General features: G+C 40.8%; 2 protein-coding genes across 3 annotated transcripts; one reads left to right on the forward strand and one right to left on the reverse strand.

Annotated features, from left to right (window-relative positions):
* The first annotated feature begins 1,009 nt into the window (after positions 1-1,009).
* LOC113153416 (EEF1A lysine methyltransferase 3) lies at positions 1,010-3,160 on the forward strand. The gene is made up of 3 exons (XM_026347037.1): positions 1,010-1,235; positions 1,411-1,522; positions 2,194-3,160. Exons 1-3 carry the CDS (start codon positions 1,074-1,076, stop codon positions 2,589-2,591), a joined length of 672 nt encoding a protein of 223 aa, XP_026202822.1. The 5' UTR covers positions 1,010-1,073; the 3' UTR covers positions 2,592-3,160.
* Positions 3,161-9,811: 6,651 nt separating this feature from the next.
* Positions 9,812-13,004, reverse strand: cnpy2 (canopy FGF signaling regulator 2). Of its 2 annotated transcripts, XM_026346726.1 has the most exons (6): positions 12,920-13,004; positions 12,641-12,747; positions 12,422-12,537; positions 11,569-11,766; positions 11,357-11,453; positions 9,812-11,266 (listed from the first exon to the last, which is right to left on the reverse strand). In XM_026346726.1, exons 2-6 carry the CDS (start codon positions 12,738-12,740, stop codon positions 11,223-11,225), a joined length of 555 nt encoding a protein of 184 aa, XP_026202511.1. In that variant the 5' UTR covers positions 12,741-12,747; positions 12,920-13,004; the 3' UTR covers positions 9,812-11,222. The 2 variants fall into 2 exon arrangements, with proteins under 2 accessions (XP_026202511.1, XP_026202510.1); XM_026346725.1 differs by lacking the exon at positions 12,920-13,004 and having other exon boundaries at positions 12,641-12,767.
* Positions 13,005-13,968: the final 964 nt, after the last annotated feature.

A 13,968-nucleotide genomic window follows, 5' to 3' on the forward strand; every position in this document is an offset into this window, starting at 1 on the left:
ATAAAGATTCATAAGCTGAAATCACAGCGAGCTTTATTCAACATATCTGTACTAGACTGTACACTTTATTAAATAATCTTTGTCATTGATATGAAGTTGTGCGTGAAGAAAATGGTTATGTCCTAGTGGCGCTCCTACTTAAGTTTTGTTTTCCACACAAACAGATGAGGAGACAGAAATTTATTTTCTTTCTTTTTTTTTTTTTTTAAATAAACCTGGAATTTGATGGTGTTTTGTGTGTTGACCTGCAGCATTGATACTGTGTAGTATATAGATTTCTCCAACCAACGCTACATCATGCAAACATGTTGGAGATTAAAGGTATTTGGAGATTATTTTTGCTGTTGCTAGGTTTAATTTAAGGCCTAGTGCAGGTACTTACAGTACTACTCAATTTCAGAGGGTGGAAGTAACTAAGTACAACATCAAGTACAATTTTTAGATACTTCTACTTTCCTGGAGTATTTCCATTTTATGGTACATTTGCTCCAATATGATTCAGTGGAAAATAGTCTTATTTTTACCACATTTATCTGAGAACTGTTCTGAGAAGTTACTCCGCAGATAAAAATATAATCACCTAATAAACTGTGATGTATTATTATGGCTCATTGACTCGGCTGTACATAAAGTAGCTAAGAACAGCTTCAGTTTTATTATTTGTGCTGTCTCTGATCCACTTCAAGTATCTATAGTATCAGAGATCTTTTGTCTTGATTGTTTATTAATTACTAAAAACATTTCTTAGACATAGATTTTACCTTTAGTTGAAAAAAAATCAGGACTAGACTAGTTCAGCATGTCAATCTTAACAGCAAATCATTCAATTGCATTGTTTCTTAGTGTACTAGTTTAACTTTTGTAATTTTAGTACGTTTTTGAGCATATAGTAGTTCAAGTTGTGTAAATATTATAAACTTTGTACTTTAGTTCCTTTTGGCTCCTTCGGAAATGAATGCCCTCTAACCCGGAAACGAAGTGTCTTCGTCTGACATTTCAAATTAAAAGCCTCGCAGCGTGCGACCAGAACTGAGTGGATGAAAGACTTTAAGACCTTTTATTGACCACTAACCATGACTTGTGCCGGGGACGTAGACGATCCGTTTCCCGTCGACGACTGTCTGTTCGCAGAAACGTTTTCTCTGGACAGTGTTTACAGTTTGTTTGGCCAGGAGCTGAAGATAAGACAGTTGTTTGGTGCCAACCTCGGCGTGGCTGCCCCGGTGTGGGAAGCTGTAAGAGACAGACAGCTTGGTCTGACTTAAAAAGACATAGACCTGTCGAGTAATGTGTTTGTCTGACACTAATGGTACTGTGTGTGTGTGTGTGTGTGTGTGTGTGTGTGTGTGTGTGTGTGTGTGTGTGTGTGTGTGTGTGTGTGTGTGTGTGTGTGTGTGTGTGTGTGTGCAGGCGCTTCACCTGTGTCGTTACTTTGAGGAGCGCTCTGTGGATCTGAGAGGAAAGCGGATCATAGAGCTCGGAGCTGGGACTGGTGTAGTCGGGATTCTGGCTGCTCGCCTCGGTATGTTGTTGTTGTTGTTGTTGTTGTTGTTGTTGTTGTCTCTTTTTGTCTTCACTGTGGATAAACACGTTCACGTAAACGGTTGTGAGTTAGTTTCCCTGTGCTGAGCCCTGCACTGCAAAGCAGCTGCAGCTGTCACAGCAGCTGGGTCAGTCCGTGCAGTTGGTGCACTAATAAATGTGAAATGTATTATCTACATGACTTCTCTCTTCAATGCAAATTCAAGCACAAGTTAAATTCTGCAGATCACCAGAATGTGCCAACCAGTCAAAGAAAAGCACGTTTCTCACATTTTAATGCAGTATTTATTTAAAAGTTTTCCAATGATTGAGAATAGGGGGCAAACACACACATACACATACATCAAAACATGATGCGTTTCAAATTAGAAATATGTATTAATGTCTGTAACATGCTAAAAACCAAAACACAGCCTGAGATGGTGCGATACAGAATCTTGTCGCCTAAAGTTGTGTGTGTTGTGTGTTTGTGTGTGTGTGTGTATAATATATATATGTATGCATGTATGCAGTGTGAGGATTTATTTACATTTATATGATGCATTAATCTGTAAATATTACAGTATGTAAATAATCTTTATTTTTTACTTATAAACTTGAGGGAAGTGTTTTATCTTACTGAAATCAGATTGTTGTATATTAACCTTTCAGGTGCAGCCGTGACCCTTACAGACCTTCCTTTAGCTCTCCCACAGCTTCAGGCTAACGTCTCAGCCAACACGCCCTCCAGTGGTTGGCCTTCTCCTCCTCCCACTGTCCTCCCTCTTTCCTGGGGTGAGGACCACATGAACTTTCCTTCTGACTGGGATCTGGTTCTTTGTGCAGATATAATTTACCTCCCTGAGACATACCCACTGTTAGTGGAGACACTTTCTCATCTGGGTAAAAATGGTGCTGTGGTGTATCTCTCATCTAAAATGCGAAGAGAGCATGGGACTCCAATTTTCTACGAGGAGTTTCTATCGAGCAAATTTAACGTCGATCTAGTGCATCGTGATGACAAACAAAATATCAATATCTACAGGGCCTCTCTAAGAACAGACCAGTGACAGCAGGTGCAGCTGTTTAAAGGCCCGGGACTTAATTTAGTCATTGCACTGAGATCAGTGTTGGTGCCTTTAGAGAGAAATTTCTGCAAAATGTCAAAAATAACAGATCAACTTTCTTGGCATAGGTAGATCAAATGAAGCATTTACTTATGTTTTTTTTTTTTATATAGCTACAATATAAAATACATGATGAAGGGCATCTGGTGAAAGAAATCCTGCAAAATACATGTGCAAATAATGAGTCACTGTGGCGACACTGTACGGGACAAGGCAAAAAAACGGCCATTATGGACGTGCCAGTTACTTAAGAAGTGTGTAATACTGTATGAATATGTCATTTATGTCATGTAATTATTTCTTTTATATTAGTGTCATTATTGAGTTTTCTGATCATTTGGAAACTGTCTTCTGAAGTAATATTTTTATAGATGATGACATTATTCAGTGTCCAAATAACTGAAAATGAGTACATACATACATACATACATCTATACAACACCAAAACTGATTGTAACCCTGTGCAACACCATAAAATGTAAAATAATAGATAAATAAATAAATGCATCTTCCATCTTGTATTATTTTTGTGCAAAAGTAAATCCTATTTGGTTGTACATAACATTAAAAAAACATGTTGGACTAAAAGTACAAACTGTGCAACAAAAGCTGTCAAGCCTAAACCTTTTTTAATTAATGTTATTTACATGTTATAAATGAATCTGTGAACAAAACAACTTTCTCACATTTGGCCTGTATTATGTTTAAAGCAAGGAGGTTATGAGATATGGGAATAAATGGGGCTGTGCGAGTGTGAAGGACATAGGGGACATCACAGGACCTTTGTTTTTGAGTCTCATATTCTGACCATCTTAAATCACTAGTCTTAACATAATATTATCAAATTGGAGAATGCGCTGATATCATCCAAGCAGTATTGTTTTTCTTTTTTTTTTCACATAAAAAAAGTTTGTCCCATCCCTCAACCAGCTTTTCTGTCAACATCAACAGGTTACCATCCCCGCAGCCTGCTGTCTGTTCATACTTCACCCCCCTCTCTCCTGTTCTCTGCTGATGTACAGACTTTCTGTTCAGAAAAGGGAAAGCCTGTTTGTTACGCTGGAGAGTTTCAAAGAAAGGGAGACAACACGTCCGCTGCCTGTCTCTCCCTCTGCTGCAGTTTAAGCGACAAAACAACCGATCCCTATCTCCGTGCAGCGTCTGCTCGCCATCACAGTCTGCACCTCCCACGCGAGTGGATTCTATCATAATACTCAAACTAACAACTTAATTACAATTAATCCCTTTAAAATTATGTCAGAAAGCTTTTCCAATAAGAATCAACCCTTTTCATAAAACTCTAGTGGCAACATGATTTTTATCTGCTTGTTAGATTTGACCATGTGTCTTTACTGTCATTTGTTTTGTACATGTGGTGGTAAAACACAGATTTTCATTCTTACTTCATTTTAAAAGAGACTGATGGAGTTTAGGATAGTATTTCTAAATCGCTGATTAAAAAATTCCTCAGTGGTATTTGAACAGGGCATTTTGGAAGAGAGGAGGATGGGCTTACAGTGACAGGGGAGTGTGTGTGTGTGTGTGTGTGTGTGTGTGTGTGTGTGTGTGTGTGTGTGTGTGTGTGTGTGTGTGTGTGTGTGTGTGTGTGTGTGTGTTTGTGTGTGTGTGTGTGGTGTAGCTGAATGAGAATGGGAGGGGGACTGCTGAAAACCACCAGCCTTTTAAAACAACCTGTCCAGTTAGGACCTCACTAGATCTCATGTCACCTCCTGAGCACCAAGGACAATAATCTGAAAATAGCAACTGAAGGTACGTGTTAATGTTTGTTTATCTAATAAAGTTTAACAAAAAGACATATTTAAGCATAACATTTCAAAAGAAACTTTGCAAAAATCAGTTTTATAAAGTAAATATATGTCACATTTAATGCTAAAATAATGAATTCTCTTAATGCGTTTTTACACTTTTTTAGTTAAAAAACAAAAATAACTTTTTACATGTTTCAGATCTGTGTATGAGACCAAGTGATGGAGTTCTGGCCTGAAAATCAGGGTCGATCATCTCTTTATGCCAAATATGGTACCATTCCTGGAAGAAATTGTACACATAAGTGAGTTCAGTGCTATGAAATGTTACGTATTATTGCAAATTACAGTGTAAGTAACTGTTGATAATTCACGAAAAAACTGCTGCCCTGCAAAATATCTGTTGACTATGTGTTGTCTCTGCAGCCTAAATAACATTTAATAAGCTTAAAACGTGCTTCAGAATAGTCTGAATATATGTACAATTGCTATTATTAGTATGTAAACTGTAGATTTATTTAGACAATATAAACTTTTTCCAATCATTTTACCTACAGCTACCATGACAGACATCAGGCAACCCACTATCCATCGTACTACAGTGTGCAGCAGGATCAAGGCAGGGACTCTGTTTACTGGACAGTACCAGGATCAAGAACAGAAGGGGCTTTACAAGAGTACAGCACCTGGATGGATCCAGAGCTGTCTGCCCCTGCTTCATCTCACTTTCCTTTTATTCTGGACCGTCACACTCAGCAGCACCAGGAGCTTGGCGAGTATCAGCCACGTGAATCCAGAGACAGAGATTGGACAGCAGGTCAACGAACAACGAGGGAATATGACAGAGGATCTCTGAGGGATGGATGGCAGAGGAGGTGGGAGCCCTGCAGTTCTGTTCGCTACAACAGGGAAGTTCCTACTAAGAGGAGCGACAACAGCTATCGTGAGCTGGAGGCATGGGCAGCTCGCTATAGCCATTCACTCCCAAGGAGGAGACGCATCGAGGCGGAATTAAGAGGCGCATCTCAGAGCCTGTTGGAGGGCAGCAGGGCTCCAGAGAGGGACAACAGGATTGGGACAGACCCTCGGGTGGCAGCACTGCAACAACTCAGACAATCTGCAAACATCAGAGAATCAGGAGTGTGGGATACAGGAGACCAACATACTTCAACCTATTATCCATCACAAGCTCCTGCCCCTGACACAAGCCACATGTTAGGCATTAAGGAAAAGACAAGCTACCAAAGGGGGGTGTTCGGCCAACCTCCTGGCTACATTGCTCCTCCTCCCTATTACAGCCCACATAAGAGTAACACTATAACGCATCACTGTGACACCAGCTGGGAGCAGGAAAGCAGGAGACAAACCTACTGGACACAGCCCACACTCAGAAACGACGTGTCTTTAGAGCTGCAGTATAAGAGAAAGGAAGAGAAAGAGGATTTTATAAAACAAGATGGAAGAAAAACCTGTGCAGATCTGGATGGAGGAAAGCCCAGAAGACAGGAAACAGATGCCTTACAGGACGTCAGTCCTATAAGTGTCCAGAACACAACCATGCAGCATGAAGGTACATTATCGCAGCAACAGCCACAAGCGACAAAAGCAGCTCAGAATACAACAACAGAATACCAAACATCCTCCAAGATCATTGAAGGAAGGAAGTTCAGATTAAATAAAAAAACAGGTGGGATGACCATATTTTGCCTGGTGTCCCGAATAGCTGGCGTCACGGAAACTCCATCCTTACCCATCTGCATCTCTCAAACAAACATACAAAGCATAGATTCAGGAGAGGTTTCTAAGGGTTCGCAAGACAGTCATCAACAACAAGTAGACCTTGCAGATGAGGTAGACTTCAGGGTGCCAATATTTACAGAGCAAATCAAGTCCAATACCTCTGATGTGACAAGTGTCAAAGCCGAACAGAATGAGACTCTTGAAGACAATCTATCAAACAAGGAGGAGACAGGCAGTGCTTCCCCGGAAAAAAATGTAATTAATGTAAATTCCACATGTGGGAGGGAGTCAAAACAGCCTGTGCCAGTCAAATATCCTTTGTGGAGAGAGCCCAGTTTCACAAGTAGAGCTGAGACTGGGAGTTCATCTGCTTTATCTTCAAAAGTACACAGTGAAGACGGAGAATCAGATGATCTGTCCAACCAAGAGGACGGTGTTCATCCAACTGACGCCGAAGTAATGAGACCCAACATGAAGAAAGACTCAGAATCTGAGGACAGTCAAGCTCTCTTAGTTATTGACACAACCTGTGTTATAGTCAAAATGGAGCTAATTCCATCACCAAAGAAAGAGCACGTTCACTATTTAGGCTACACAGAGCAAACTGAACACAGTGCCCTTGATGTTCCATCAGCCACCTCCGCCGAAGCAATCAATGGGGTTTCAACATCCGAAGAAAACACAGAAAACAAATCCTTGCAAACAAATGACAAGCCTGCGACTGAGCCACGTCCAGATGCTGCAGAGAAAAGTGCACCTAAGAATGAAGGTGAAATCTCTTCCCCCTCCATGCCCAAATCCTCGGGGCCTGAAACCTTGGAGGAGCGCGCTCAAAGAATCCTTGGCATCCCTCTGTATGACAATGTCACTGAGGAGCAGCCTCGAGATGCTACATCATGCCTTGACATGTGCGTTGAGGAGCAGGATGAGGAAGTTGAACCTTCTGCAACAAGCATTCATGATGCTGATAGAGAAATCTTAGAGGAGGAACAATCAGATAACAACTTAGAGAGTGGCCAAAGTGAAGATGCCATCTGTTTGACAGAGAGTGATGATGCCAAAGAGCAAGTGACAAATGAAGATGGCGAGGATGTTGCAGAACCTCAGGAGCAGCCATATAATGAATTCAAAGAGAATGACACTGACTTCCAACTCGAAACAGACGAGATGCTACAGGAAACTCAATTAACTGAGGACAATCAGCTTGAAGATATCAGTGGAGACGATAAAACTGAGCAGAGTCTGGATGAAAATCAGCCCGTTGAAAATGATTCCTTCTCTCAGCAGCTCAGTTCACCTGAAGACGTCTCTAATTCGTCTATGCTCTCACACTCCGACCTTGTAGCTCTCTCATATATCTCAAAATCAACCACAGAAGAAGGTCTTGATCCCGAATTGGCTGAGCTTGATGCTGCTGAAAACCTTCAACCTCATACTGAAACCTCACCCATTTCTAACATGGAGGATTTCCCATCCTCTCTTCCTCCTGAAAGCCCTCCTCCTCCTCCTCCTCCTCCTCCTCCTCTCAATTTAATATACGAAACTCCAGAAGCAACACTGGCTATTACCTCATGCACCGAGAACCAGGATGAACCACTACAGGTAATAGAAAATGAGATCAACAGTGCCCATGAGGAAGTTGGCAAAGATATGACAGTAGAGCTGAAGTTAGAACCAGATGATCCTGCTTGTGTAGAAGAGGCCAACGCCACTGCTGAGCAACAAACAAAAGAAGCAGATCCTGGAGGACTTGAAATATCCAAACAAAATGTGACAGATGTGAACATTTTGCAGCTACAACTTAAATGCGCAAATGCCGAGGATGTTGCTAGTGCAGAAGAAAGTTATATGACTGAAAACGCAGCCCAAAGAGAAGTCAGAAGTCCTGTCAGTTTCTTGGAAATGACAATAGAGCAAGACAACGCAACTGACAGCCAAACTCAAAAAGAGGAACATGTGGATAACAATGAAGAAGAGGATGCCTCTTGTGTAAAGAAAGAACAGTCACAAACAGTTCCCGAGGCTGATGCTGCATCATCATCCCAAGCTAACACTACAGAGTGTCTCGCTCAAGCAGAAATTGAAATTTTGCAAGACGACGACCCACAGAATGATCCGTCAGGTTTAGACTGTGCAGTGTCTCAGTCACGTTTAGATGCGCTCTCATGCTCAGAACTTCCTTCTCCACCGCAAACGTCACACGAGTCAGACACAGAGCCTGCTTCTCTTCTGGAACTGGACTCCGTCTGTCCCTCAGCTCTAAATCCTAATACTGCTGACAATGACATCCCAGAAACTGTCCCCCCTCTTTATTTAAACTGTAATGAAGAATTTTCACCTTCCTTTCCTAATGATTCACTCTCAAATCTGGCTTCAAGCTGTTCTCCTCCTCCTCAAGAGGGAGGTGAGAGTGTTTTTCTCGACTTGCCTCACAAAGACGAGCCCCAGTACCCCATGTCCCTGTGGGATGCAGTGAATCGCATTAGGAAACATACAGCACCTGACTCTGAGAATGAAGAGGAGGAAGTGAGTGAGCTATGGGATCCAGAGAGTTTAGGGGAGGACTTGGGTTGTCCAGATATGGTAGTGGACAGGAACTCTAGGAAAATGGTCTTTGATGAAGCAGGACAACAGGACGTTTCAGCTGAAGAAAGTGTTGAGGATGTGGAGGTGGGACAAATCCAGCAGGATGCATGTCATGAAGAGCCAAGTGGACACGCTGAGGAGGACACATTGTCCTGCACCAGCATCAGCAGTCACAGCTCTGGAGACACCGTTATCGTAGCAGAAGAGGACAAAGCTGAGGAGACGGCGCTTGATGACGAGACAGAAAACAAGATGGAGAATTACGAAGAGTTGCACACGGCTGAAGGAGACAGAAGGTGCTCTCGTGAACTAAGAGATGAGACTGCAAGTGAGGAGGATGAAGAGAAGCAAGGCCATTGTTGAAGAGGCACAAATGTGTTTTGTCTGAGTGAGGAGTGTACAGCTGAGGCGTAGAATATAACCGTGTAGAGAGCATACAGTAACATGTTTTAGATATTTTACTGAAGGCTAATGCATCCTTTTCTGTGTAAACTAACCCCTTTTAATTTTGATGACTGAGTTTGGTGCATTTACAGTTGGAGAATGTATGACTAGACGTGCAAGCCGAAAATATACAAAGCCGGTTTTACTTCACATTACTATTTCTCTTCTAGGCTTCTTACAAAGCCTTTTCTCTGGCTCTTAATTTCTATTTCTCTGCTTTGTTTTGATAGAGACAAGAGTGTTTAAGATAATATGTAGTAAAATAAAACAAGATTTTACGTGGAGTGGTGATATGGTGTGGTAAAACTCAAGCAGATGTAAATAAATAAGGCAATAAAAAATTTGACAGTTCCTATTTGTCTCCTTGAACAAACAAATGTGGTTTTAAAACTCTTAATAATTAAAATTACAAACTAATTAATATTAAAAATGTGTTTCTGTCATCTTGATCATGATTCATCATACGGGAGACAGGGGTTCGAATCCCGGCTGTGTGAGATACCTCGTTAGTCTCTTTGGATAAAAGCGTCTGCCGAATAACTAAATGGAAATTACATAGATTATAACACACTGATGTTGTACAAATGTGTTTTCAATGATTTTCAACAATTAGAATTAAACAACAGATGCAGAAAACTTACAAAGTTTATATATAAAACAGGAATTTAAGGCGAATGTTCAAAAGACAGGAAGTTCATTTCTTCACACATTATAAGACAAATAATAACATACGTACTGATCTCCCTACATCAACAGTAAAGCATGAGGATTTGACAACAACCAGACTGTAGCACACTCTAGTGGACTTACTTTAGAGTTCACTTTAACCAAGCTGAGAACAACATTTTTCTCTTGCTTAACAGTAAAAAGCTACCATAATATACAAAACAGCAGCTTGTTATGTAGTGTTTAATGAGAAGAAAATGCACCATGTACTGCTCTTGAAGCCAGGACTGACCAGCTATCTTATACTTTGGTATAAAGATATTTCCTGCTCTGGACTTGAAGAGCTGCGTAAAGTACATCAGTTAAGAAACAATTGCTGCTACATTACCGCATACAGTTTCAGTATAATTCTATACACTGTTGTACAAATGTACTTTACTTAGAAGTTTATTGTAGTATATTTTATTTGGTTGTTGTATCACTCTTTAAAAATTTGTCCCTTAACGTATATAAATGCATGTAGAATTTAAGTCTGAGTTCATAATTACACATAAGGGAGTGAATTAGGTTTTTCAGTACTTCTAATTTCTAACTGTAATTAATTTCATAACAAAAATAACAATACCAAAGTTCCTCTAACAAAAAGGATCAATCGTTTGAGTTTGTAATGCCACCTGGGAAACACCTGAAATAAAGGCACATTTTCTCTTTAACTGTGATTACTAATGATTTTTTTGTTTCTAACTAAAGAAACACAGCTGGCATCAGATAGTCCTGTGATCATGGGAAGTTCCATAAATACTGGTGGATATTAAAAACTCTGACAGACTGAACAATGATAGAACTGAAAGTGTCATTTGACATCAAACTTTTGCAGATAATAACCAGCTTTGGGAGATACTTTTTCATACATATGGACTTAAGGACCAATCATCAACCTCTATACTTGTCTTGCAAAGTAGACGACTCACTCTTCACAAATAATTAACCTATAAGATGTCTTTATGCACTGGAAAGTCCAATTTTAGCATTTTCACAGTTTCATCAGGTGAAGAGCGCTTGAAGGCAAGATAGGAGTTTTCCTATTAAACACAGAGTCTTGATAAGTATAATAACTTAAGAGTATGTTAATATGTGACAAGACAGTCTAAAGAGGTACAATTTAAAACATGTCAAACCGGGCTTTAGATTCTCCATGGTCACAGGAATATTATGTTTTGTTTTAAGGTTGATTTTCTGTTATTTTACAGATTTTAAGGATTTGTTTACATCTTGTACTACTGCCATGGCAAACCAGTGATAACTGAAAACATTTTAGCACCCGAAGACTCTATTTCAGCCGAAGAGAGACAGCAGCCATGGCGAGATGATATCAAAGTTCGTCGTGGGGAATTTTCAGAGCATGATCACAGAGGTCTGCGGAGCACAAGACATAAAAAAAGTTAAAATACAGCTGATATAGTAGTAATTAAATAATGTATTTAACAAAGGAGGATTGGAATGTACCTGTCCTTTTGCTGCAGAGTTTGTCTTTTACATTATCTGTCTCATGAGCGAAGAATTCAATTATTTCATCTTCATGCTGCTCAACAACTGTTTCACACTGGGGAAAGTCAAAATACATAGTTTAGGGTCACATTCAAGGTCCCGCTTCACACAAATTCAATTACCAGTTCATTCGATATAATATCTTAAATAAAATGAAACAGAAAACTTACTGCGAATTTTAAACTGGCTGTAACTCTTGAATCCAGCGTGGCCTCTGAGAGATCCATGGCCCCACCACTCCGAGGTTTTATCCTAATGTAGGACTTCCGGTTTGTAGAAGAATCCATTTTTTCCGCATAGTCCTCCATCCTTTCACACACACTCTCCATCAGCTCCAGGAGGTTTCCTTCTGAGCGAGCCAGAGGAACCTGGTGGCACAAAGTAGCAGTAGTTTCTGACCATGCTAGCACATTCAGGTAATTATATTATTTTTAAAAAATATGTATGTATGCTATCACAGTTTTATCATGTCCATGCTGAATTCTTTGGGGGTCCTTTGGTTTGAGCAACATTGCCAATGGTGTCAAAGGGATGTCCTACACTGTGTTTTACTTAGTAAAAATGTACTAATGTCTACCAGGTAGTCACACATTATACTCACTTCAACAAGTGTTGTATGGAATCATCAGCCATGTTTTGCCTATCGGGGTTTAGTATACATATATAGTGGAAAGAGAAAAGTATGTGAACCTTTTAAAATGTTAATTTGTCATAAAATGTTATCTGATCTTCAGCTAGGTCAAGAGTATGAAAAAATATAAGACACAATGGGACTGTGGCGACTCGACCAAGAAGTGGGCGGCCAGTCAAAATGACTCCAAGAGCACAACCCCCAGTTTTGTCAAGATAAACTACACTATGAAGTTTAAAAATATGATTGATCCTTCTTTGATTTAGATACAAAACCAGTCCTCTGTTTATAAAGGTCTAAGCAGATGTGCAGCACTAAGCTGTTTCACTGCCATGCAGCCTACAGTCGGGGTTGGACCAACATTACTACGTGGCTGAGCTACTGTACCTCACCTCTCTCATGGACTGGCTGCCATCCGGGTTGATCCTGAAGGATCCTGTCTGGATCATTTTCTTAGGATCTATCTGGGAGATGGCCCACTCCATTTCATCGACCAGTGCCCTGCAGGCTGTGGGGGAGACACAGACACAGACACAGACACAGACAGAGGAGCCCATGAGGACTTTTCTGTAGGTGCTGACCAGAGTGTGAGACGGAGATACTACACATACCTCCACATCTGATGTCCTGTCCTTGTCTGGCGGCCTGGCTGAGGCTCAGGAGGAGGCACAGGATCACCCCCGACGTGACCAGGACAGCAGCTTCCCTCATTGTCGATCTGCGAACAGATTTCAGCATCACACAAGCTGACACATCATCTGGCAAAAGACACGTTCAACGGACTCGGTTAGCCCCCGCTAGTCCCAGTGACCTGCCCGTGCGGCCAGCGTTCAGACAGACCCAGACAGGGACACCGAGCCCCGGTTTGTTCAACTTTTCATTCAACTCACTCGTTTCGGGCCGTGTTTGTGGAGACGGACCTCCTTCACGCTGCTCCACCGTGTCCCATCGCGTTCGGTGAAATGTGTGGTGACGTAGGCAGCGGCGCCAACGGCCAGGATGTAGCCGCGCGAGGAGAGAGGGAGGAGAGAGAGCGCCCCCGCGCGACGGGGAGGACTTTAAAAAGGCTCGCCATGGAAACGCTCAGCCGTTACCGTGGCAACCGGCGCGGGGCCACTTGGTTAAGTTACATGCTATGTTTTGATAGCCTATATATATATTTAGGGAGTTTTTTTATAACAGCTAATATGGGAATTCACAATACGATAGGGAAGATGAAATTCTTTGCTTACATAATAAAAGTATTAGGTCTAATATAAAAAAAATGTTAACGTTAAAACTTAACGCGCTAAGTTGACTGGCATTTCTTGTGCATGGGAACATAATAACATAGTTATGCTAAGAGTGAGGAGCACTGAGGAGCAGACGCCTCATGGATGAATTCCTGTCTTTCTCAATAAAGGAAGAATCAACAAAGATTTGCAAACAAAGACTTTTATGGTAACATATTCAAGGACATTTTTACATTTTCTTAACCAGAAAGTAAAATTTTGAAATAAAAAAAAAGAAGTGGCAAAGACGGATATTTTGAAAAACAGGTGACAAAAAAAAAAAAAAAGTCAGAAAAAGAGGCTTCTTAAATGCTCTCAATACTGTATCATACTGTACAACTTCATCAGAAATAGTACAAATCTGCAATACAGTGCCAGTTCAGTACCAGTCATGGAAATACAAAATGGTCTCTAACAAAATGTGGAACAACCAAGTGTTTAATTGATTCCACTGGAAGCAAGTTAATAACACAGCAAGAACGTTAACAACAACAAAGCACACGTGTCCTGCAGTCGGATATGTTCAGTGAAGATTGTAAATAAGTCAATCCCAATTAGCTTTGCTTTTCTACTTTGATCCCATAAATAGTCCTCCAATGTTTAAAAGTATTTCAACATAGTGCTAACAGTGGCAGCTTTTATATATTCAGTTACACCTTGGCCCATTT

This window comes from Anabas testudineus, chromosome 5, assembly GCF_900324465.2.
Source record: "Anabas testudineus chromosome 5, fAnaTes1.2, whole genome shotgun sequence".
Taxonomy (NCBI): Eukaryota; Metazoa; Chordata; class Actinopteri; order Anabantiformes; family Anabantidae; genus Anabas; species Anabas testudineus.

What these genes read in the sequence shown, in the direction of transcription:
- LOC113153416 (XM_026347037.1), top strand. Translation starts at nt 1,074, where the DNA reads ATGACTTGTGCCGGGGACGTAGACGATCCGTTTCCCGTCGACGACTGT. An exon ending in CTGCCCCGGTGTGGGAAGCT is followed by an intron (nt 1,236 to 1,410) that starts GTAAGAGACAGA and finishes GTGTGTGTGCAG; the next exon opens with GCGCTTCACCTGTGTCGTTA. An exon ending in GATTCTGGCTGCTCGCCTCG is followed by an intron (nt 1,523 to 2,193) that starts GTATGTTGTTGT and finishes TTAACCTTTCAG; the next exon opens with GTGCAGCCGTGACCCTTACA.
- cnpy2 (XM_026346725.1), bottom strand. Translation starts at nt 12,767, where the DNA reads ATGCTGAAATCTGTTCGCAGATCGACAATGAGGGAAGCTGCTGTCCTG. An exon ending in GCAGCCAGTCCATGAGAGAG is followed by an intron (nt 11,767 to 12,421) that starts GTGAGGTACAGT and finishes TTGTGCCACCAG; the next exon opens with GTTCCTCTGGCTCGCTCAGA. An exon ending in ACTCTGCAGCAAAAGGACAG is followed by an intron (nt 11,267 to 11,356) that starts GTACATTCCAAT and finishes TGTGCTCCGCAG; the next exon opens with ACCTCTGTGATCATGCTCTG.